General features: G+C 43.6%; 1 protein-coding gene across 2 annotated transcripts in view; it reads left to right on the top strand.

Annotated features, from left to right (window-relative positions):
• The window catches only part of sema6cb (semaphorin 6Cb), a 180,924-nt gene that overhangs the window by 94,078 nt on the left and 63,303 nt on the right, over window positions 1-23,543 (top strand). For both annotated transcript variants that reach the window (XM_069655668.1, XM_069655667.1), the window contains 5 exons: window positions 10,111-10,311; window positions 15,178-15,292; window positions 16,760-16,817; window positions 21,847-21,903; window positions 22,262-22,363. In XM_069655668.1, coding sequence (XP_069511769.1) covers window positions 10,170-10,311; window positions 15,178-15,292; window positions 16,760-16,817; window positions 21,847-21,903; window positions 22,262-22,363 — 474 coding nt within the window. In that variant the 5' untranslated portion in view covers window positions 10,111-10,169. The remainder of the gene's footprint in view (window positions 1-10,110; window positions 10,312-15,177; window positions 15,293-16,759; window positions 16,818-21,846; window positions 21,904-22,261; window positions 22,364-23,543) is intronic.

Here is a 23,543-nt window from a genome sequence, read left to right as displayed (position 1 = left end):
AAACGTGAGAGAAACGCCACTCATAATTCTCTTTTCGTCGAGAGGGAATAAAAGTTCCAGTAGATTGATAATTCATGCAGGATGTCTTTCAAAGTCGGAAGCACGAAAGAGTTTGAAATGCAAACGGCGCAACAATCTAATTGGTACCACAGGGGAGATAGAGATCAAAGAGCCGCTGTGTTAATAGAGAAGTCCCGCTCTCTTTTATTCCGTCACTGAGTGAACGGACCCAAACTTACCGTGAAGTCTTCAAAGAGGTGGTCCTCAGCTGAAGCGTCCTGTTTGAAGGCGAAGTTAGATGTGTTTCCACACACTTTATCACCAGTACATGCTCTGCATTTCACTTTTACATTAGGCCAGTGTAAAGGAAAGAACTGAATGACAGCTTGCTCGCCTTGTTGCGCAGTTAGTCTGACCCCTTTTAGATTTTTCTACTGTCTTTTTAAAAAGCTCCAAACAGTGTTGCTGTGTTTTATTCAAAGAAATGGGTGTAGCGTCTACAAGTGAAGCAAATAGGGAAGTGCCTTAAATCTGTCTTCTGTCTTCTTTCCAGTGGCGGGGGGTGACTCCGCTCTTCACTCAAGGCCTCATGATGTTCCTTATTTTTATAAAGCAGGGTTTGCTTAATGCCCGTACCTGTGAAACAGAATAGAGGGATTGCAGAGCTAACCAGCCGTTACTATAAATATTCTGTTCTGGTTCCCAAAAACACGGCGATGGCCAAAATGCCAAACTTGAGGCTTCAAATTGGTGAAGTCGTGGTTGCTATGACTACTTCTTATATTCAGTCTTATTTTAGTCATTAAACTCTCTGGTAAGTCTCTTACTAACTCTTCAAGGTTAGTTTTCAGGTCCTGTGTTGCCACTGTGACAACAAAGAGTGTGATTCGTGTTGTCATTTTTGGCCAGTCAGACGCAGGACTGCTGACGCTCCCAGGATTTATTCTGAGTGTTGTCTGCCTAATGCACGGACAGAACTATGATGTGTAGCCATGCCTAAGCTCTAGAATACTATATGCATAGCACGATCAAAGTATTAATACAGTATATTAGGAGTTATAAGTATGCACTTACATGTACACACAAACCTAATCTGAAAAGGACTGCAGACGAACCAGTTGGCTGTGAGCTCGTCCCTTCCTGTGAGTTTGTAACGATGCTCTTTGGGACGCACGGAGACCAACAAACATCAGCAAACCTTTAACCACCTGCTTGGCTTCGACTCACAGCCCTAACTCTCTTCTTTACTTTTTTTGTCTCACAGCTCATCTCCTGGCAACAAGTGCGAGTCACCTTTTCTTTCTCCCCTCGATAGTTTAAAGCCTTTTATTAGCATATTTTCACCCCGCCTGTTCTCCTGAATATCTGTTACATGCAGCTTGCTTGTTCCTCTCCTCGTGCCCTTGTGGGGGTCAGCAGTTCTTTGTGAATCACGACAGGCTCAGGCAGCACAATAAATTGTAAAGTGTTCTGTGGCAGGAGATTATATCAGCTCTTTTCTCTATTGTTTTAGCATCAAAGCAGACAGCAGTGTACAGCATTAGATCAGGGGTTGTATCTCTCTGATGCGCATACAGATAAATCAGTTAACAGGGAAGAAAACATCTGCTTTACTTCCAAAACCGAGTCAAAGAAATACCATTTCATGATTCATTGTTTCACGTTATCCTCACTAGTGTTAAATCAGCTCATATCACCGACCCTTTGTTTAGTGATTCCTTTTGCAATCCCACTTTGTAAAGTTAGGAAGCTCGAACACATTCTTACCCACCTCTAAACTTCCCCGAGGGATCGTTCTGAAATCGATAAGTTGACTTACTTCGGGTCAGATTGAAGTCCCTGAAATAGAAAGGTAAAAATGGACACACACAAACACTGAGAAAAACAACAACACTCAGCCCGCTCGCCACTCTTGCTCTGCATTTCGCAGCGGTAGCCTCAGGGGGGTATCCAATTATGACGCCCTTGAGGGAATGACAGTGCTTGGATTTCTGTCAATACAGGGTTCAGGTAGTGTTTCTCAATAACACTCTGAATTATTGATGACAGGGAGATTGAGGGGAGAAGGGGATAGTTAACATTCACTTTTATGTATGAAGAAGAAGAAGGGAGACGGGTTAGCCCGATTGCTGCCCGGCATATTTTAATCTGATCTGTTTGATTAGGTGACCCCGAGCTAGGACTCCATAAAACCATAAAACCCGGAGAAGATTGAAGGTGCATCCTGACAGACAGAGCACAGAAGGGTCAGGGAATTAAAGGCCTCTCTGAAGATGAATCTAAATAATTAACATGAGCCAGACAAATGAAGAGGATTCCACCGGTGCATGCCTGATCCTTATTTCACTGATAGCCCTCTGGGCTTATTTTCAAGCCCATTGCAAATAGACATGAAGACGATGGATGACGCCTGCAGCGGTTTTGCAGATCGATCAGAGAAACGTCTCACTGTCTGAATCCTGCATAGATCCCTCTCTGTGAAGTCTGGCCAACTCGCTGTCTGTAGACGTCCTGAGAGGAGGCCTGACTGGAGGCAGTGCTTTGTATCGCAGAGAGTGATACCTATTCTCAAAGCAGTAGGTGTTAGCTAACAGTTCCGATTCTTGAGACCCCAATATTTGCATCCTTGCGCTCACAACTGATTGTTTACGTCTTATCAGTGTAACACTGCAGAACTTTTGTGACTCTTGCTGTCAGCTTGGTTTTACTTTGACATCAATCCCCTAAAGATGTGCCATGGATGCTCAAGTATAAACCGGGCTCTAATCTGTGGGGATTCTTAGATGAGGACAGAAAAGAGGAGTCTGTCATGGGGTGACAATCGATGGCCTCTGCAGCAGAACAACCCGTCACTTGTCTGAACTCTATGGGCACTGAGGTTAAAGCAGCGTTCCCCTGAGAACAGGCTGAGTGGCATTGATGGCAAGGAGGGTCCCAACCTCCCCTGACAGACACATCTCATGCTGGATGCCATCTTGCCCTCTCCCTGCCATGGCACTATGCAGAGAAGGAGACTACATTATACTGACATCAGGCAGTTGACATACTAATCCAAGAACTAAAGGACTACAGGGGCCATTGATTTTTTTATTCTTGGTAAAAGGCGAGAAGGCAGCCATCACTCCTCTTCGACCACGGATGCTAATGGACTTTTTAAAATGTTGCGACGGACGTCCCCTGGAGCCGTTCTGTTAATGCCACTGCAGGGCCTTTCAAATACTCTGAGCTCCTCTCTCTGACATGTTTGTATTCCACAGCGTGGCTCAGATGTCTCAGCTGTGTCCAGTGTTTATACTCAGCATCTGCCTGCTTGTTGATAGGTAACACTAAACTAGACTCTAACATGTGGTGGTATGAGGCTGCTCGCGCCCGTGTCTTTCCCTTCAAGATCTTAAAGAAGATTTAATGTCTCTTTTTATTTGACACATAAAGTCCTTCTTCTAAATGTTCACCCATTTTCATCGGGGTATTATATATTATGAGTTTCTGGTAAGTTCTTTTTAATTAGGCAATAATTACATGAATTACTGATCATTTGATGAGGGTACTTTCAATTACAAAAACAAGATCTCTGCAGGTAGCTCCGAGGGATCCTTATCTTAATGAACTGTAGTTGTGTTTTAGAGGTATTTTTCAAGGCTAGGTTTCTACTACAGTAGAATGAACTCTTTTGTGCCACATGTAACAATGGCCTGAAAAATATCCCATACAGTATACATCGGTGTCCAGAGGGGGTTGCTCTCCCAATTATTGCCCGGTGCTCCTTGAGCCTAATTCTAATTTGCTGTGACGACATCTTCGTGTTTAGCCAGCGGAAATCTAATTAGCAAAGTTTGTCTTGTCTGAGTCGGTTTATCGCAGAGCTGAAATGACTGCTGGGTAAAGGAAAGAAGAAGCGGCCTTCAGCTGATGCTTTTGTGAAAACATTTTAATGGTTGTTCACCATTAGGTGCATCCGTCTGCAAATTTTGTTTTCTCCGTGTATTGTCTGAACATCAGTTATGACTGTGCAGAGTCGGGGTGGATGTGGGGAGACGGGGATGTAAGTGCTTAGAGAAAAACAGCTCCGTGCGCACGGTGATGTGCTGTGTGATTTGTGTCATGAGACTGCAATGAGATCGGTGGTCTGATGAACCTTCCTGAAGGAGTTCGGGAAAGGACGGTCGGGTTCAGGCCTCAACAATGAATAGTTTGTCTCGACGCACACTGTTCATATCATGGGTTGTTTTTCCTCCTGTCACATTTAAATTCCCATGTGGTTGTTTTGACAACAATAAAATTGTCCGGCAGGTCTTTCTATGCTGGTTTGGGAAAGCTGGAGCCTCTGTAGAGATGTGTGAGCAACATAGCAAGGAAGGGGAAGTGTTTTTGAAGACTGTACGCTCCATAAGAACCATCACAGAGCTCCATGTGTTGGTTTGTTCCAGTACTCTCTACTGCAGGGGTCTGTCTTTGTTGTACCCTTCTTGCTCTTATACCTTTGCAGGTGAAAGCAGTGTGCTGGTTTAATACAGTCATGAAGCTAAAATACTGTGTCCTCAGCTACCTTACTCTTAACTTGTCATCTGGTAAACATATCCATGGTGTTATAATAGCTCCCAGCTTTGGAAGCTGTGTTGTAATGGCTTGCTGAGAGCAGAGGCTAAAGTGGCTAATTGTGTCTGAAATTATCGAGGAGGCCAGGGATATGCTCGCTCATTATGCTGGCCACTGTGTACAACAAATATATCAGAGTGGACGATAGTAGTGTTTAAAGATTTTTTTCACAGCCAAGGGGCCTGAGAGAATTTCAAGTGCACAGAGGTGTGAGGTGAAAGGTGTACTCTATTCTGAAGCTAATAAAGGCAAGTGGATTAGCCTGAAGCACTGGTGAGGTCGGGGAATATTAGAGGGGCGATTCTGCATGAGGATTATGTGCTGCTGTTTCGTTGTGTGCAGCAGGTGTTGGCAGAAAGTAGTCTTCCAAGAGTCAGCAGGTGCATAATGTGAAGTGCAGGTGATTTAGGATAAAACTGGAATAGAGACTTTTTATGTGACTGTTTTTCACGTCCTGTTGGCAACAGTGGAACATGTTTAATTTCAAGAGTTTATTTATGAATTCAAATGTCTACCCGGCCTCTTCCATGCCCATAAAGACCAAAAACATCCAATTAATTAACTCTCTTTTCCGCATTAACACAATTAGACGCCTTGACACACCAAAATTCTATGTGGATATGTCTTATCAATCCACAGACGCAGCGCTCTCGGTTAATCCAAATGAAAGTCAGATAATCAATGGAGCGTACCAGTGTCCCAGAAATGTTATTCCCCCAAAGAGGCCCAAGCCATATCTCCCAGATGGCTTAACAAGTCCAGTTCATTAAAAACAAAATGATCTGAGCCCTCCCGTCCCACCCCTGGAACACAGAGGGCAAACATAAGATGGGATAAGCGGTGGCTTATTTCCCTCCGACAGCTGTCAGCTCATCAGCCGTCCACTCTCTCCTCCGGCTGCAGAGAAAGTCATTAACTGATTAGACTTTGTGTTAGGTTAAATTAAGAAAGCTCTCAGTTCCTGAGGGGAGATGCATTGTTGGCACATTTACATTGGAGGTAAATATTGGCTTCGCGACAGCAGTTGTTTTTTCTGTGTCCATTTATGTTGAAAGGTCAAATGGGGTGAGCAGTCGTTTAAACAAAGTGGTACTCTCAGGGTGCTCTCAGGACAATGCTACAGTGGTAGAACAGAAGAGAGCCAGGGCTGCAGCTGACTCAACAGGATTCATCAACACGAGTTATTAGGGGTCTTCTTTACTTCCCTGTAACCACCAAAGTGGTGGAGTAGCAGCGGTAGCATGGTGGAGTATTACTAGTCTGGCTTTCCCTTCTATATTTGGGAAACAATTTCATAACGTCAAAGTTCCTCTAAAGGTGAAGGATCATGTGCTGACACAGCAGTTGGCTGAGGTTCCCATCATATGTTCTAACATCATCACAGACCTTTAATCTTACTTGGCCGACCTGCTCGATGACTTGTCATTCTCTGGAAAATGGCTCGGGGCCTTTAAAGTCTGGACAAACAGGTTCTACAGCGACCGGCAGCCAAAGAAGCTTGTGTTTGTTCATTACATTCAATGATTGTGTCCTGTCTGTCTGTTTACCATACGCCTTACTAACCCACTTCTCTAAGTGTTGATTGGCTATAAATACTTTAATTCTGCATTTGATATGGCCGACAGGCAAATCCTGTCACCAAGCATTTCATGTTGCATAAGTCAGCTCTGTTCCGTTAAAGCCTGTTCAGGGTGATGCCTTCAGGAGACGGTATGGCCTGCACGATGTGTCTTGACTTGTAGTAGAAGTGTAAGCTTGAGTTTCAGTGTATATGACTGGTCTTGCATAAGCCCTTGTCAGCACTATGGTTGTCTTGTTTTGCATGCATCATCATCATCACACCCTGCTGGCTGCCTTCCTTTCGCTAAGTACCCGGGTTGTCAATTAATGATCTGTGCCTTCCTTCCTGACGAGGATGTAATGTTCCCTCGATGTTCTGCCCATGTCAATCTGTGGCCTTCTGTTCACGACAGAAGTGAACTAGTCATGTAGATTGTTTGGACTCCTTCCAGCAGTGCTGTATGCTGATTTAGCTTTCCAGTACTTAGCTTCAACTATTTATGGCTTTTTTTCCAGTTCAAGACCCCTGAACTGAAGGTTTTCAGAACACCTGCTTTTTGCTGGACGTTAAAATATATCCAGCCCTTTGCTTTCTTACCCTCAGATTCCACCGGATCTGTCTCTGGTGCGTCCTGTGTGTTTTTTCCCGTTTTTCAACAAAGTGAAATCTTGAAAAAAGAACACTTTTAATTAAGTAGTGTACTCAACCATGATAGAAGCACAAAAATCACAGAATGATCTCCAGATGAGCAGATAATCAACCTCAGAGGTGCAAACTGAACTGTTGTTTGTGCGTTGATCTGTTTAACGTTGATGTTATCGCGTGATTTCGCAATTCTCGCGTGATAATGTAGTTCTCCCGCGATCTTATGATCTCGCAAATCCAGCTGCTTGGGCCAGCGCTCCAGCAGACCAGACACGCTTCCTGTGGGCGAGGGCTTGCGCCGTCTGACGGACCAAAACCGTGGCGCAGACGGAACGTCCCAGACACGGATCCTGTGGGATCCAGGGTGTTTTAAGTCAAGTGATGTTGTTTTTAAGTAAATCATTTCACCTGATGACGGATTGTAATCACAGAGTGACATAAAGTTTGCAGCAGCTGCCTTGTTTTGTGTTTTTGTCTGGGTATGTTTGGTTTGGAGAGGAAGAGACCTTTATGGATAATGTTCTGTATTTTTCTGTGTACGATCAACAAAGCGACTAAAAAAGGAAAGTCAACAAAGTGTGAGTCGTCTTGGTTTGTTCCTGGCTGATGTTTTTTAAAAGCTTTACATTTTCTTTCATCCCTGAAATGTTGTTGACGTACAGTACAGACGGAGTTTACATAATCTGTTTGTCCAAATTGCTCTCCTTGTTGTCAGAAGAAAAAACATCCAATCATGGCACATGAGGCTAATCCATCAGGTGCAGTGTCCTCATACATCGCCTCAGGCAGGCCACACAAGCTGTTGTAATTCACAGAGTAAACACAAGCAGACATCCGCCCACTCCCCTCGATTTATGGCGTTGTGATCATCGCTTGACCTCATCGCTAAGTGCAGTTTTCTCCTCTGCATTTTAATGAGCAGACTATTATCAATATTGATGACAGTTCGTGTCTCTGTTGACTTAATTTTCTGCTCCCACTTAAAACCATGTGGCCCGAGTCTCATTGCCAAGCGATACAGAACATAAAGTCTGTAAGGCTAGTAAGAACCCCTGTGGAGGACACATTGGCCTTAATAAGCTGGCAGCAGCACAGGTCATCACAGTTCGGAGTTTGTTTTGACAAATCCCTCCGCCGTCCATCTGTCACTGTCTCTTCCCTCCGATATCAAACAGATGTGGAAATTAACATTTGTGCGCAGTATCGCCTTCACAGCAACCAGAGCTGTTAATTATTACCACATAGACACTCCAAACCGACCGTTATCTGAGCTTGAGCTGTTCTCAGGACTCTTTTATTCAATATGGTAATCATTGACGATAAATGTATGCAGGTGGATGAGTGTGTAGCTTCATTCTGCGATAAGCTGTCTCTGCAGTTTACTGTGTTTTTTGTTCTGTAAGATTACTTGTCAAAATCAGAAGTAATGCCACATCTTTATCTTTGACTTCTCTCACAAAGGTAGCCGTCTCTGTCTTTGTTTGGCTCCTGTGTCGCTTCCTGTAATCACACAAAGCAGATTCTCCTTTTTTGTCAAGTAATTAAGAATGAATGAGTCACTTCCTGTTTACCAGCTAACTTCTTTCTGAAGGACGGTACCATGTGCACGTCAGTGTGTTTGGCGACAGGTGAGCAGGTGACTTTCTGGTTACCATGAGGGAGTAATTACTTTCAGTCCTATTTGTTGGTTCTTCTTATGGTTAGAAGCATACGCCAGAAATACGCCAACAGCTTTGAGAAAACTTGTTAGAAAGTGCCGCCATGTGCCAACAAATAGGTGAAAATACATCCCGATGCTGGATGTCCATTCTTGAATTTCTATAAAACATGTTAAGGGCCTGTTTTATATTCATATTTTGAATTTAAACCCACAAAAAGTAATGTACGGGCGCCGGTTCAGCTCAGCCATTAAATCGGTGAGCAAACACAGAGGCTACAGTCCTCGATGCGGCAGCCCCGGGTTCAACTCCCGCCCTCGGCCCTTTGCCGCGTCTCATCCCCACTTTCCAATCTCCCCATTGTTGCCACTATCCACTGTCCTCTCTCTAAAATAAAAGGCATAAAAAGCCCTGAAAAATAAAGTTATGTACCATAATATACTATGTTTAGAGCATCTGTTCTGGCCGTCCAGCACATGTGAAATAGTTGATGTTGTAGAAAGATGGATGGTTCAAACAAAGCAGGACTTTCGCACTGGAGTCCAAAGCTTTAGTCCCATGTCACAAAAATTAAACTCTGCATAGTTATTACAACTCACACCATGATGTGTTTCCTAAACTTAGCTGCCTTGTCTACAGCCCCTTATACACTGCCAGTTCAAGGCGGGATTATTACGCCTCTGTTACGTTCCATCCTCTATGTAAAATGCACGGAGGCGGACTAGTGGGGCGAGGTCGTTTCGCCTCTGAGCTGGCATTGGAGGTAGTAACAGAGGCGTAACAGAAACGCCGTCTGTGTAAACGGCGGAGCCGGCATGGCGGAATGTGTGTGTGTGTATTGTGTGAAGAACATGCTTGTTTACACCACGTGCACATTTTGCTTCCCCTTACTGTGTAAAAACACGCACTGGGACGGCTGTACGTAGGCGTTGCTTGGTCCAACGTAAAATGACAAAGGCTGCATGACAGCTGAGCTCTGTTACAGCGCTGAGTGTAAAAAGTTGTGTGAGGAAACAAATGGGGGCTGAGACGAAGTGTGGGAACACGTTGGATGTCCTGGATTACACGTGGAAAACTGTGCATAACTTTTTATTATAGATATTATATAAAGCTTTGTATTAGTATGCGTTGCAAGGGGTCAGCTAACTGATGGATTCAGATCCAGGACCGCAGTGGATTTACGGATGCTGTTTCATCGCAGGTGGAGCGAGGTGTTCTTCTTGATAAGGGGAAGGTTTAATTGTGCTAAGTCACCTGTGAAAGACATTGGCTGGCTGTAAATGAGGCAGTTGTCCCGGCTGTCATGGCCCCAGTGGCCCGTCTCCTCCCTCCACGTGTCTGGTTCTCTCTCTGACTTCTACCTCTTACTTAGTGCGTGTGTTTAAACTTTCGTCTCCCGACACTTCAGCAGACAATTTAATGCTTAAAAGAACTCTTGAACTTTGTTTCCGTCACTGATCGATCACGTACATCAGCAGGTTCTTTTTCTGTGAGTTAGAAGCATTGTTTTACACTAACCCAATGCAGCATAAGGGTTGGGAGTACTACAATTGTCTCCAGCAGAATGTGTTCAAGGTGTGATAGTTGAAACTCGAGGTGGCTCAGTTATGCAAACTGTTCTAACCCTGCTCACCTTGTGTCTCGCTGTAGGTGGGAGGTGAATCCGCTGCGGGCCATGTGTTTCTGGTGAGGTGTCATCTTCCGCCAAAATGAGGCTGACGCCCGGCTCGCCTCCGCCCGTCCTGCCAGCCGTCCTGGCTCTCACCTTCGCCGCCTTCTTACCTCAGCTGTCCTCTGGAGCCACACCGTTCCCCCAGGACCTGGAACCAATCAGCATCGTGGGCAGAGAGTGTAAGTTCTCAAATCTGTTTCCATGGTGATCCTTGTTCCAGGAGTAGGATGTAGAAGTAAAGCGAGGTTCACTAAAGTATTATAACTCATCACAGGGGAACTCGGCTTACAGAGGTGGATGTGTTTAAGGGCATGTTTGCAGATAGCAAATTTGCAGAGGTTTATTCGGCGGCTGGATTATTCCTTCCTTTAGTCCTCTTTGTTTGCAGGGTGTGAAAAGTGGCCATTAAACTGAGGGAGCAGTGTAAGAAACATGCATGACAACACCTCAGTGCTGTTTGTTTGAAATATACCTTATTTGCAGGTTTTTATAGTAGAAAAATAAGGTTTCTGAAGTATTGGTAAATTTAACTCATCATCTAAATCAATTTTATCTTCACTTATCCAAAGTCGTAACATACAGCAGTTCTTTGTATTTAATTACTTACCTGTTTGATTCAGCTCAGTCCACCTCCTCTATTTTTGCCTGGTTGATTTGGTTCATTGATAAAAATGTCAATCAAACTCTGGAGCGGACCAAACGGCCACTAGAAAGGGATTTTCAACTGCAGGTCAACACATGATGTCAGTCCCTTTAACTTTTTGCACCTGTTCTTTTGCATGTAAGAAGTCAGTCACCATTTTTATCTAAAGATCCCTTTAAAAATGAACCAAACCCGGAAATGTTGCCCAGTATGTTATTTTACTCATTAGGGCTGGGTTTAAAAAATAAATTTTTCCGATTCAAATCGATTCTCATTTGAATGACCCAATAATAATTAATAAATCCTGAGATCGATCTTTAAAAATATGTGTAGAAACGTGTCTGATCACTCACGTTTCTGAGCGCTCCTGAATGCAGCACGACTCAGCCGAAACACGGCAGTGAGGGAGACATGCCCGGACTCGTTTACTGCACCTACTACGGAGACATCAGTGATCGCCGACGGACTCTTTTTTATCGTGTGCGTCCATGAATATGTACGTTAGTTTTGCACTAATGTTTAAGTTACACTCTGTTACCGTCGGCTTTGTCCGCGAGTGTATTTTTGGCATGTTGCTATACAGTACGCCTTTCCCTATAACTCTAAGTCTCGTGCGGTTTTGTTCTTCGCGTTATCAAATCTCGCGGCCAAATCTTGTTCCAAGTTGAACCCCAGTTCGTTTAGACTAAACCATGAGCCAGATGTACAGACGAAAAATCTGAAACTGGACAAACTGTCTAATTCATGAAATTGTTAATGTTGTGTTGCACCAGGTTAGAGGTGCGTTGATATTGTAACAGAAATACCCCTAACCAAGTCAATATCTAATCCTATCGGAATCAAATCGAATTGAGAAATCCTTATTGATACCGAGCCCTTTTACTCATCATGCCGACTTTTAACACACCATCGGCTTCCTCTGTGATACATTTGGTAGCAGCACAGCTTTCTTAACAGTAATAACGGTCCTTATCTTGCCCTGATATATTCCAGTCCTCTGCCCAAAGGCTCCCCAACCATGTGTCTCCAATTCATGGACCTTTTTCTGTTGGCTGAAGCTTTGCTGCATACGTCCTCTTCTTCTCCTTTGACTTGTAAACTGCTGGTGGTTCGCTCCTCAGAAAGTCCCAGCCCTGTCCCACCTGGCAGTCTACCCCTCTTACATAGGCGGCAGTTTGCCTGTGTAACTACCTACGCTGCAGGATTACTAATGGAAAAACATTGCCCCCGTTTCTTGTGCTTACCCTGAGCCTCTCCAAAAGCCGTACCCAGGGAATAGCACACCAGATCTAAAGAGGCAAAATAGATCGTTTTTTTCTTGCTTCACACCAACGTGTCAATCCTACAGGTGGGAAAAGACCAGAAATATTGAAACATACCACCTTAGGGTAAAACAAGCTTCATCAAGCAGTATTTCTATCCATCAGTAACAAATGTTGGTGCTGTTAATTTTGTATTTGTGTGAAACAATCAGAATACAATCACAATGACTGATTGATGTAACTGCAGCTAATGAAAGTAATACCTGAGTGAGTTCCGCACCAGCCATTAAGACTTTGACTGAGGATGATGTGAGACACTCTCCAACATGACACTCTCAAGACACTAGTTCATCGGACCACCCTGGAGACCCATCAATGGCACCCAATCACTGAGGAAGTCCACAGAAGAGGTCCTGGCTACTAAATGTAATGGCCCATAATTGATTTAAGAGGTGGCTGAGACCATGGCCCACACGCTGTAATTGATCTATCTGGAAGAGAGTAACGCCACCATTAGCAGAAATAGCTGCGCTAATAGTGCTATATGTGGAGCTCCGTCCCAGGTGTAATGAGAGCAATTTGTCACCTGTGGTTCCAGCAGGTGACAGAGAGGCACAAGGTCCCGCGCAACTCTGAGAGACTTCCATTATGAATCTTCGTACTTCATCAGGCGGCAGTCTATGAAATGATAGCTGACTTCTTCTTTTGGAAAGTGGGCAGAAGACTCACCTTAGTGTCTCTTTGTGATGGACTGTGTGCTGAGTTATTGTCATACTGAAGCGCCTTTATAGATGAAGCTGCTGATTCAGCTGACCCGATATCAAAAGGTAAAGCCACCAGACTCCATTGACAAAAACAGTAATTTTACCTCCAATACGCTGCCTTGCTTGGTTTGTTGTGTAAGACATATTTAGTTGGATCCAAACTAACTTTATAAACTCCAAAGTCCACAAATAACAGCAAAATATAACCAATTAAGGCAACGGTAGACCTGCAAAGTTAAATTGCTGTTTTTGTCAATGCAGTCTGGCGGCTTTGAAGACATCAATGTAACAGCTGCTTCTGGTTTAAAAGAAGGATCTTGCCTCAACAGAAAGGCCTCTGAAGGGAAGTCTTTCTGTAATTCTCAGACACCTAGAGAAATAATTTGTCAGTGGCAAAAACAAGACTTTTGTGTGGACACACTTTGATCAGAAGCATTTACACAAGGATTATGTTGCAGCTGTTAAAGCCTATCTTGCAACTGGCAGAAGAAGCAACCTACGGGAGCAATTGTACCAATATTTCATTTAGGTGGTAAATGGACTGTACTTACACAAGTCTCCCAAACACTCAAAGCGCTGACTGTAGCAGTCAGGGATCGAACCCCCAACCTTTCCAATTGAAAGACAATCAACTCGACCACTGAGCCACAGCCACCCCGAAAAAAGGGCCCAGATTTAAGAAGACAGAAACCAGGAAGAGAAGCTAATTTTCACAAAAACCACAGATTAATTATTAAAGTATTTACACATTCTGGAGACAAATGGTTGCAGCTCTGTTTGCAAAGTTTAAAAGCAACCTTGGATGCACCTTGTGCCCACGTCATCACGAGTCTCTTTTTTGAGATGCAGTGCCAATGTGGGTCTAAAAGCTGTCAAAGGATGTCTGGCTCTGGTTCGTTGGCCAGCAGCGTACATGTGCCCCCAGAGGCAGTGGTCTTAAATAACTCAAGGAACCATCACCTGGTCCTGAAATTTGCCCTGAGCGTTGCCCCCTAAACTTTAGAGGATGTGAAAGTGCTGAAGGGTAATTAGAAATCCTCATTTGCCCATGGGGAGGATAGCGGGCGGGCCGCTGAGCCACTGGGAGTCTCTTTACTAGACAGCACAGCAAGGTCCAGCACTCAGCCAGACATTAGGCGTTTAAATCTTTAAACAGTCGATTCAGGACCAGCGGTTAGGGGAGCGCACGGCTCCCTGTAGAGAGACTCATTTCAGATTGCGGTGTATTTCTAGCGGGGATTGCTAATTCAGCAGCAGCACAGGTCAGATGGGAGACTGGAGGGCACTTATTACAGTACTTAACAGATCCAGAGAGCCACAGCCTCGAGCTGGAGCTGGAAAAAAAGAGGAGGAAACAGCAGGGGAAGTCTGTGATGGTGAGGACAGCCTGATGTCAGTATTGAGCTGGCCAATTTAATTTCAGCCCTGAGAATCTTTTTTTTTTTAAACTCGAAAGCTTGTTCATCTACTTACTGGCTGTCATTCAGTTATTTAAAGCACCGGACACCATCTCCTGTTCTTTCAATTAACACTTCCCTCCAGTGAGTTGCTGTTTGAGGAGAAAACGGCAAGATAAAATTAAAATGCACAAGAGAAGGAAAATGAAAGTGCAGCGTCGAGCAGATATTATATAACCACGTCCCTCAGTTCGTCTTATCTCACGGTTTATGTGCTGCTCTACATCTTCTCTGATGCATGAGTACACCTGACTCCCACTGAGTCATATACTTAATGTATACCGCCTGCAGTAACGGCTAACTCTGTCCTTACACGCTTGGTATCGTTTGTACTACAGGTTTTTCAGGCCCATCGCGAGATGAAATTTAAACAGCAATCGTGACGACACAGTCGAACTCCGCGACCCCCGCTGTCAGACTTGTGTTATTTTTAAATGTGGGTTCACCAAAAAGACAGCTTCTCCATTGAGTTGGTTTTGATTTGTTGCCTTGTCCTGACTTGGCAGCCTCCCCAGACATATCTGTTAGGGAAATATTCACCAGGAGCCATTTATTTAAATCACACTGACTTCTGTGACATGACCAGCTCATTTGCAACTTGAGATGTTATTTCTTTCGCTTGTTCATCCACCTCCACAAGTGCCCATTAGCATAGAGTGTATGCTCTAGATTTACCCGCACAGGAGATTGATTTAGTGTTAGTTAATCTGCATTGGTGTCAGGCTTTTTTGGCTGTTTGAGCTGATTAGCTGTGGATAAATGTTGAGCCAAAAGCTGCCACGGATGTTAACAGTTTGCTTTATTATTACTAATTCTTGTTTAGACTTTCTTTTCACTTTCAGGTAAAACGTATGCACAGGTATCTCTTCTTCTAAGCACTGAACTATGTATTTTCCTCTCCTCCTCTTTCCCCTCACAGCTTCCTACCTCTACCCGAGCTTCCAGGGACTCATGTCAGACAATGACACCGTCCGCCTGGGTCTGGACTTCCAGAGGATGCTGAGGATCAACCACATGCTCTACATCGCTGCACGGTCAGTCATCAACACTCAGTTGCTAGTTTCACCTCAGTTACGTTCTCTATGGCGATAAACTGTAATTGATATCCATAATAGTGCTGCATGTGTGACGTTTGAACGGTTGTAACAGTGCTTTCCTTTTCAGACTGTTTGCTTCATCTGAGCGTCGAGTTTGTTTCTTTCTCTTTGGATTTTCACTTCTTGTTGAAGTTGTATCTGTAGTCATCCATCTTTTCTTTGTTTGTTCAGCCATAGTAGATTACTGTTTACTCGCAACACTTGCAGAGACCAAAAAAACAGCCGCTTAGCTCCGCCTACCCTCTCTGGCAGACCAACCACTGCTGGCTGATGGAAAATGCGTCACGAACTGGGCGCCGCTCACACTGGGCGTCTGTGGCGACTTTTCTCCGTGAAAGTCGCCACAGACACCCAGTCCATAATACGCTGAATCACCATTGTGTTACCTCATTCGGCGATAGATAGTGACGTAACAGACATACTTTACTTTATCATTAAAGGATCTGATATGTATCTGTTTGTGTTTTCTATTAAGGGTGAAAAAAGTCAAATGTGTACTTGAAAGTCAGGGACAAATAAGAACAAAATGAACTATAAAGCAGAACAGTTTAAAAAGACAGTTTGCGAAAGATAAAAGAGAATTTAATGACAGTAAATATTATTAAAACACACATGATCAGACACCACAAGCGACACGAAGAACACAAAGTACAATGTGATAGAAACGTGGAAGCATGGACAGATACATATGTGGTTGTATTCAGCAGTACGATTTGGTCATTTAAACTTCTAAATGGTTCAAACTTAATTCTGGCTTTTCTTTAAAAAAAAAAAGTTGTTTTTGGAACTGTTACGACTTCAATGAACCCCAACCATTAATAATGTGTAATGTAACCAAGGCAGCACCTCCACACCGAACAGCTTTCATGTTTCTCTCTGTGCATCTTTCAGCCTAATTGCGAGTTGCGCCCTGCTCGATCAAGATGTCGTAGGTTAATTATCTAAAGTACGAGGTTGCAGCTCCTCTGCCCACTTTCTTTGTGCAAAATAAATTCTGCTCCAGTTCTTGGCTCGACATCAAACTGCAGCTCTGTCGCTGCCAAGAGCCCCGTCCAAAAAGGTACGGGGATTCTTAATGTACCTAAATGGACCTAATATTTTCCACAGCTGCTAACAACAGAGAGCATGCCTCTCTTCACAGAGTGATTCATATGGCTTGTGTCAAAAGTTGGAGAACTTTTGCGAGGTTGTAAAGCCAGTAAACTTACCCTGTTAATCCACCTTCCACCGACGGCTTGGATCAATCCCGTTGACCTAATTTGAAGCAGTTTATGGAAAGCAGGGTTTGGTGAAATGTTGGATCCGAGGCTTATGGTGCTCGGCAAATAAATTCTGCTGCAGATAAGCCGGCAAGAGGAACGTGAAGATTCTCCCACTAATGGTGTCTCATTCTTTATCTTGCAGGGACCATGTGTTTGCCGTCAACCTTGCCTCTTCATCTGAGCAGATAATCCCACAGCAGGTAAGAAAGACTGCCCTGATATGTTCTGCTGCCCGCTGTGGCCAATCAGTCACCTCGAAGTATACTCCAGCCCGTCTTTCTTTGTGTTTACTGGTTAATAATCAGACAGACTCCGTTACGTGGCCACCAGATTGCCATTCTAGCACACAGTCCCAACGTAAATTGAATGGAGGTGTTTGACAGGACAGAGGTAGATTGCCTCCTGACACTCTGGGGCTAACCTTACTGTCGTCAGTCGGTCAGAAATATCAAATATTACTAAAATGTGTAGATTGAACTGGCCATCTGACTTCTCCACGGTCTGTTGATTTGGATGCAAAACTCTTCTCTCAGTACTCTAACACCCCCCAGACAGAGCATGTTGGTTCCCTTTGATCCCTCAGAGTCGATACCAGGAGTAATCTTCTGCCTGGTATTTCTACCTGTTCTAAAGAAAGCCTTAATGAAAGGTTCTGCTCTTTAAACTTTAAACAGCATTTTGTTCCTGTGTTTCTGAAACCAAGCTGCGTTTATACAGAACAAAAAAATCTCTTGCAAAGTTTGTTTCTCATTATTTTCCTTTCTACCCATTTCCCTGCCTTTTCACTCAAGTACTAAGCAATCTCTCCTCAGACATATATCCAATACAAGTGGAGCGGGGCTGTTGTGGCTTTTGAAGTGCCACGCTCCTTCCTATCTGAATCTCATTTGTCAAACATGATTGCACTTAAATAAAAATCGCTCCAAGGTCTGGAGTTTTGTTTGCTTGTATTTAGATTAATGCTAAACACGGATATTCACTCTGATAAGGCCGCCACTCCATGTCAAGGAGATCTAAAGTATTGATTTGGTTGTAGACTGTGGCACAAAGGAAAGGGAACTTCTGAGCTCTGCAGTGTTGGTTATTTTCTATGAAATCCTCGATATTGAATGTTTGTGTGTGATGCATTTTTTAGCACCCAAACCTCTGCCGCCTCCGGGGTGACAGCAGGAACTGATGGGAGATTTAATAATGACCGTATCACTATTCCGCTCTCACTTTTTCCCACTCTCCTCTTCCTGTTATCCATGTGATTGGTAGTCTGTGACTGACTCATATCACTAGACTAAAAGGTGCGTCTTCTTCATCACAGACCCTTTCATTTTTAAGATAGCTCTTCATTTTTCACTCGGCCACTCTTTCATACTCTCCCCTTCACTGACTCCTCAGGCCTGGGTGGCCATGAGTAATTATTAGTAAACCAAATGGAGCGTGGACAAGCCAGGGCCTATTAGCATAATGCTGACTCCTGCTGAACGGTGTCAGATCCGCACAAAGTCGCGCTGGAGACGTCCAGCGCATGTAACTAAGAGGAAAGGCGTTAACTTTATATCAGAGAAGACACAGAGTGAGGCGTATGTTGCAGTCCTACCTTCTCTGACCGAGCTCATTGATTGTAATAACTTGTGAATAGATTGTTGAATACAACAACGATAAAAGAAAAGTGTTTTGAGAAGAGATTTAAAAGATGAGACTGATTGTGCAGCTTAATTTCCTCAGGCAGGCCGTTCCTCAGTACAGGCGCCCTCACTGTGAAGGCTCAGTCACCTTTTGTCCCGAGCCTGGACTGTGGGACATATAAAAGTGCCTTGCAAGAGGATCTTAAACTGCGAGTTGGCTCATAAAAAGTCAGAGATATAGCCAGGGGCCAGACCTTTCTGTGCCTTAAAAGCAATCAGTAAAATCACTTCTAAAACCTACTGGTAGCCAGAGCACAACAGGAGTGATGTGGTCTCTACATTTTGTGCCAGTTAAAATTCTTGCTGCTGCTTCGTGTTGGACGAGCTGAAGACGATTGATGGATTTTTGGCTGAGGCAGGTGTAAAGAGAGTTGCAGAAGTCTAAATGAGATGCATGAATAACCCTCTCTAAATCAGCAAGAGATTAAAACAACTTTTTATACAGTTCTGAGCTGATAAAAACAAGCAACTCTCCTCACCTGCTCATCAAAGGTCAGCTGACTGTCAACAGTGACACCTAGATTTCTGGCTGCTGGCGCTACATAACATGCCAAGCCTTTAAAATGCCTCTTTTTTTGTTGGCATTTTGTGAGTTTTCATTCAGCTGAAGAAAGTTTTCTGACGTCCAGCATTTGAGGCAGTTGAGGGAGTTGAGGCGGAGTTTGGTTCACTGTGTTTTAAAGGTAGATATAATTGTGTATCGTCGGCATAGCTGTGAGAAGAGAAGCATGTATAGGGAGAATATGAGGGAACCAATAATTGAGCCTTGGGGTACCCCACAGGCGATGTTTGCTGTGGATGTTGATGTTTTCCTTTATGTACAGAGAGAGTCCTTCCTTACCAGGATGATGGACAAAAATTAATTGAGGCAGAGACCTACTTTACAACAAAGCCTAGTAAAACAGGAGACAGAAGATCCCAGACAACTAGAAATCCTATTAAGAAACTTAAGAAACTTTAGTGTGGTTTCAGTCGACCCCACTTACACCACCCTGCCGCTGTACGATTCATTCATGTGTATCAATCTGCTGCTGGAAATAGTCCCCAACAAATGCATTATTTACTCAGTTTGAGAAATGAAGAAAAAACTGCAGTTTAGGAAATTACTGAAACTTTCTAAAACACGAAACTCTATTTTTAAGACATATTTGCAGAGAGGAACTTCTTCAGAAAGAGCCAGTAGGCCTGGGGCTGCATGCCTCACAGAAACAAATGAGAAATCAGACAGTATTGATTATTTTGGAGTGACTAAACACATTCCTGGCTTTGGCTTTTTCAGGAGTTTATCATAATAAACCAATAAATAACACCATTCAAAGCATCCATGATAGTAACTGTAGTGGAGATGAAAAAAGGCTTGTTAAGTAAACTTGTTAAGAAGTCCTCCACAATAAGGACACGCGTTTTCCTGTTTACCCGCCTTTAGATTGCAGTCACTTGTTGCGAGTAGTTTCTGATTTAGTTTCTGATTTGACTGCAGGACTGAAGGTTATCTGATCAAATGGAAAACCAGCCCTGACAACAGGAGAACAAAAGGGCCTGTGGGACAAATTGTGTTTCAGGGACTTGCGGCCCAAGCGGAGTGACCCCTCGGCTCCAATAAGGCGTCAGAATGTTTTATCTCACAGGGAGGCTCCTTGTGAAGGAGACGAATTTAAGACCTTAAGAACAAAAAATAAAGAAAAGTTCAAGTCTCTCCTGCTTAGTGCAATACATCTCAGCATCTAAAGCACTGGGCCTGGACTCATCCTTGATGCATGATACGATTTTACTTCAGTTTGGGGACTCAAGGACAGAGTTTAAAATGAAGAGAGAGAGAAGACATTTTAGTCTTATACAGATAAAGACTCGATGACACCAATGTTATTTGAAAAATTATACATTGATGTTTAAAGTCGTAATCTCGAAGTTCTCATTTTTGTTCTCTTTGGCGCCACCTATGGCGATACACGGTAACTGCGGGAGCACACTTCCCAGATATCCAGACAGTGCTGCATGTGTGACGTCCACGGTTGGCTCCGGTTGTAACTTGTTTGCCTTCATCTGAGCGTCGAGTTTGTTTCTTCTTCTTTGGATTTTCACTTCTTGTTGAAGTCGTATCTGTAGTCATCCATCTTTTCTTTGTTTGTTCAGCCATAGTAGATTACTGTTTACTCGCAACGCTTGCAGAGAGCAGAAAAGCAGCCGCTTAGCTCCGCCTACCCTCTCTGGCAGACCAATCACTGCTGGCTGATGGAAAACGTGTCTCTAACTGGGCGCTGCTTGGGATTTTTTCCACTAAAGTCGCCACAGACACTCAGTCTGTGATACTGCAAATGCAAATGCTTTCATCAGTGGGCCATAGGCTCAGTCACCATTGTGTTACCTCATTCGGCGATAGACTTAACAGACATTTATTTACATGAAAATCTACGAGATTACAATTTAAGGATAATTACATATTGTAGTGCAGGCTATTTAAGCTTCTGTGAGTTTTTCGCTGGTTATGAAACACACTGAAAATAATTCTGATGCCTCTATATGATCTACAAAAGCAAACCAGACCATCAGCGACAAGATTAATTATTTCTAAAGAGTTATTTTTAATGCCTGAAACTGCTGGTGGGGGGGGAGGTGTCAGATAAAGCGATTGACTTAACATAAAAGGAGCAACAATATTTTGTTAGTGTAAAGTTACTCCAGAATATTTATAGCTAAGATGAACCTTACAGTATGGAACCAACTAGTACCAACTAGTGGTTGTGCAGGAGAAAGAGTCAACATTTAAAAGTGGCTGAAACAAATATCAGTTCAGGCCAAAAAAAAATGGCCGAAGATTTCGAGGAGTTGCTCCAAGCTCTGCAGGCGAAAAGAACAAGAGCAGATCCAAGTCATGCTGCACTGCTTCTGCTCGGAGAGCAACCGCACTCATGTGTTGATACGTCATCAAGTGAGCCTTCATGCTCCTGTCTCCTCAAATGCTGCTCGGAGCTGTTGACAAAAGAGTCTCCTGAAAGACTCGGGAGTCAAACAGGAGCGTACACAACCAGCAGCGTCCTCAGTGGTGTTTACGAGCTCTTAGAAAATATCGGCTCAGTAAATTATCCGACAGAGGAAGCGAGCACATTAAACCTTCAGCTGGCAGAGCTTGTTAACAAGTTGATGGATTTTTTCTATAACAGCCCACTGGACGAAAGTGCAGTGCGTGTGTGTGTGAGGACTTAAGGTCACAGATTTGGCCACAAGGTTAATTGGGGTTAATTGCGTCCTCATATGATCGGTGAAGTGATGCAAACATCCTTTGCACATGCCTCTCAGTGTACGTTCTCATGCTGCAGCGTGATTCTAATCACTGAGGAACCACAATTTTTAGCTGCCCACGGACAAATGCTGCAGGCATCCCTCGCATTTCTGTCTGTTTGTTTTTCTTCACGACAGTTTATTGAAGTTAATGAGATTTGCATCACAGCTGTCTCGTAATAGCTCTTGAACGATTGGGAGCAACAAAAGCTGGGATGGTGAGAAACAGCTTGTCTTTGAGCTGACAGTTGGCTGTCTGTTCATTTTTCAGAAACTGACTTGGAAGACGAAGGATGTGGAGAAGTGCACTGTGAGAGGGAAGAACAGCGTGAGTATTATCATCCAGGCACACATGCATCCTCCTGTCTCTCTGCTTTTATTGCTCGCTCTTTTGCCTCTCCTCCTCTGCCTTCGTTTTCTGCACACTGAAGTTTTGTAATAAGCAACGGTTTGCAGGTAGCTTATCAGATTTAGGGCTCACATCCATCAGGGGAGGACAGACCGGGGCTTTCTGCATAGCATTTCCTCCACTGATCTACAGTGAAACAACAAGAGTCAGTCTGCGGATTATGATAATGGCTGTAAAACAGAGAGTAAACTGTCTACCTGCTGCCTGTCCTGCTTTGATTCTGCGGTGGAGCCTGTTTGTAATGTACACTAACATAAAGCTGTGTCCCTCTCGACAGGACGAATGTTACAACTATATCAAAGTTCTGGTGCCGCGCAACGACGAGACGCTTTTCGCCTGCGGCACCAACGCCTTCAACCCCACCTGCCGTAACTATAAGGTAAGATACCGCACAGCTGCGTGCCGCCTCCTGGCCTCAATTACAGATAACAGATCACATTACAGCTGTGGTGAGATGGTTCGGTTCTGTCTTTCAGTCGTACCTGGTTATTTAAGTTGCTTATGGAAATAACAAACTGCAAACATTGAAAGTGTCATTATCAGATATCATAAACACACATTAACAGAAGGTCACCGAGCTGTGCACAGATCAGATGCTGCATGAAGTTAGTTTGATACACCTGCATTACAAGACATGCAGCCTACAGGGGGTAGATATGTTCTTATTGAACATCAAAAATCTGATTGTATTGTTATTAGATAAGAAAGGCAAGACAGTAAAATTACATAAAACATTTCCACCTTTTTTGAACCTGGAGCCCTATTTTATTTTTTATATTTTAGGGTCTTATAACTAGAAATGTTTCGGTGAATTCAGATCCAACAGATCGCTTCAGCAGGCAGCCGCAGAACAGGCTGTGATGGCTGCAATGTCTTGTAATTTTACCTCAATAACCCGGGCGTTACACGTGTAGCGCTGCCTCGACCTGCTAGTTTTTATTTTGTGCAACCTGAAGGAATCGACAGTCGCTCAAAACTCACAACTCAAAAAAAAAAGATGAGATAGAATTCTCGTGCCAGAAGAAGATACAGAACAGAAAAACGAGTAATACAAAATAATCCTGAAGATTTTCATTTAAATAAATGTCTGTTAAGTCTCTATCGCTCGCTGAATGAGGTAACACAATGGTGATTGAGACTATGGCCTACTGATGAAAGCCTTCACAATTTCAGTATTACAGACTGGGTGTCTTGTTGCGACTTTAGTGGAACAAATCACAAGCGGCGCCCAGTTAGTGACGCGTTTTCCATCACCCAGCAGTGGTTGGTCTGCCAGAGAGGGTAGGCGGAGCTAAGCGGCGGCTTTTCCGCTCTCTGCGAGTGTTGCGAGTAAAGTAACATGTGACACTGTCTAAATGTGCTCCTGCAATTACTGTTAATCGCCATAGGTGCCGCCAAAGAGAATGAAACTGAGATCTTCGAGGTTACAACTTTAATTATAAATGAAATATATATTTTAAGTGTAAAGAGGTTAAATGAGCCCAGGTTTAAAGATACCGTGATTCCCCCTTTTAAGATCAGAGATTTTAAGAAGAAATATAAATGCGATATAAAACTGC

Source organism: Semicossyphus pulcher, unplaced genomic scaffold (assembly GCF_022749685.1).
Source record: "Semicossyphus pulcher isolate SPU_LCO1_2020_fin unplaced genomic scaffold, fSemPul1.0.p SCAF_9, whole genome shotgun sequence".
NCBI lineage: Eukaryota > Metazoa > Chordata > Actinopteri > Labriformes > Labridae > Semicossyphus > Semicossyphus pulcher.
This window is presented reverse-complemented; position numbering and strand designations above follow the sequence as displayed.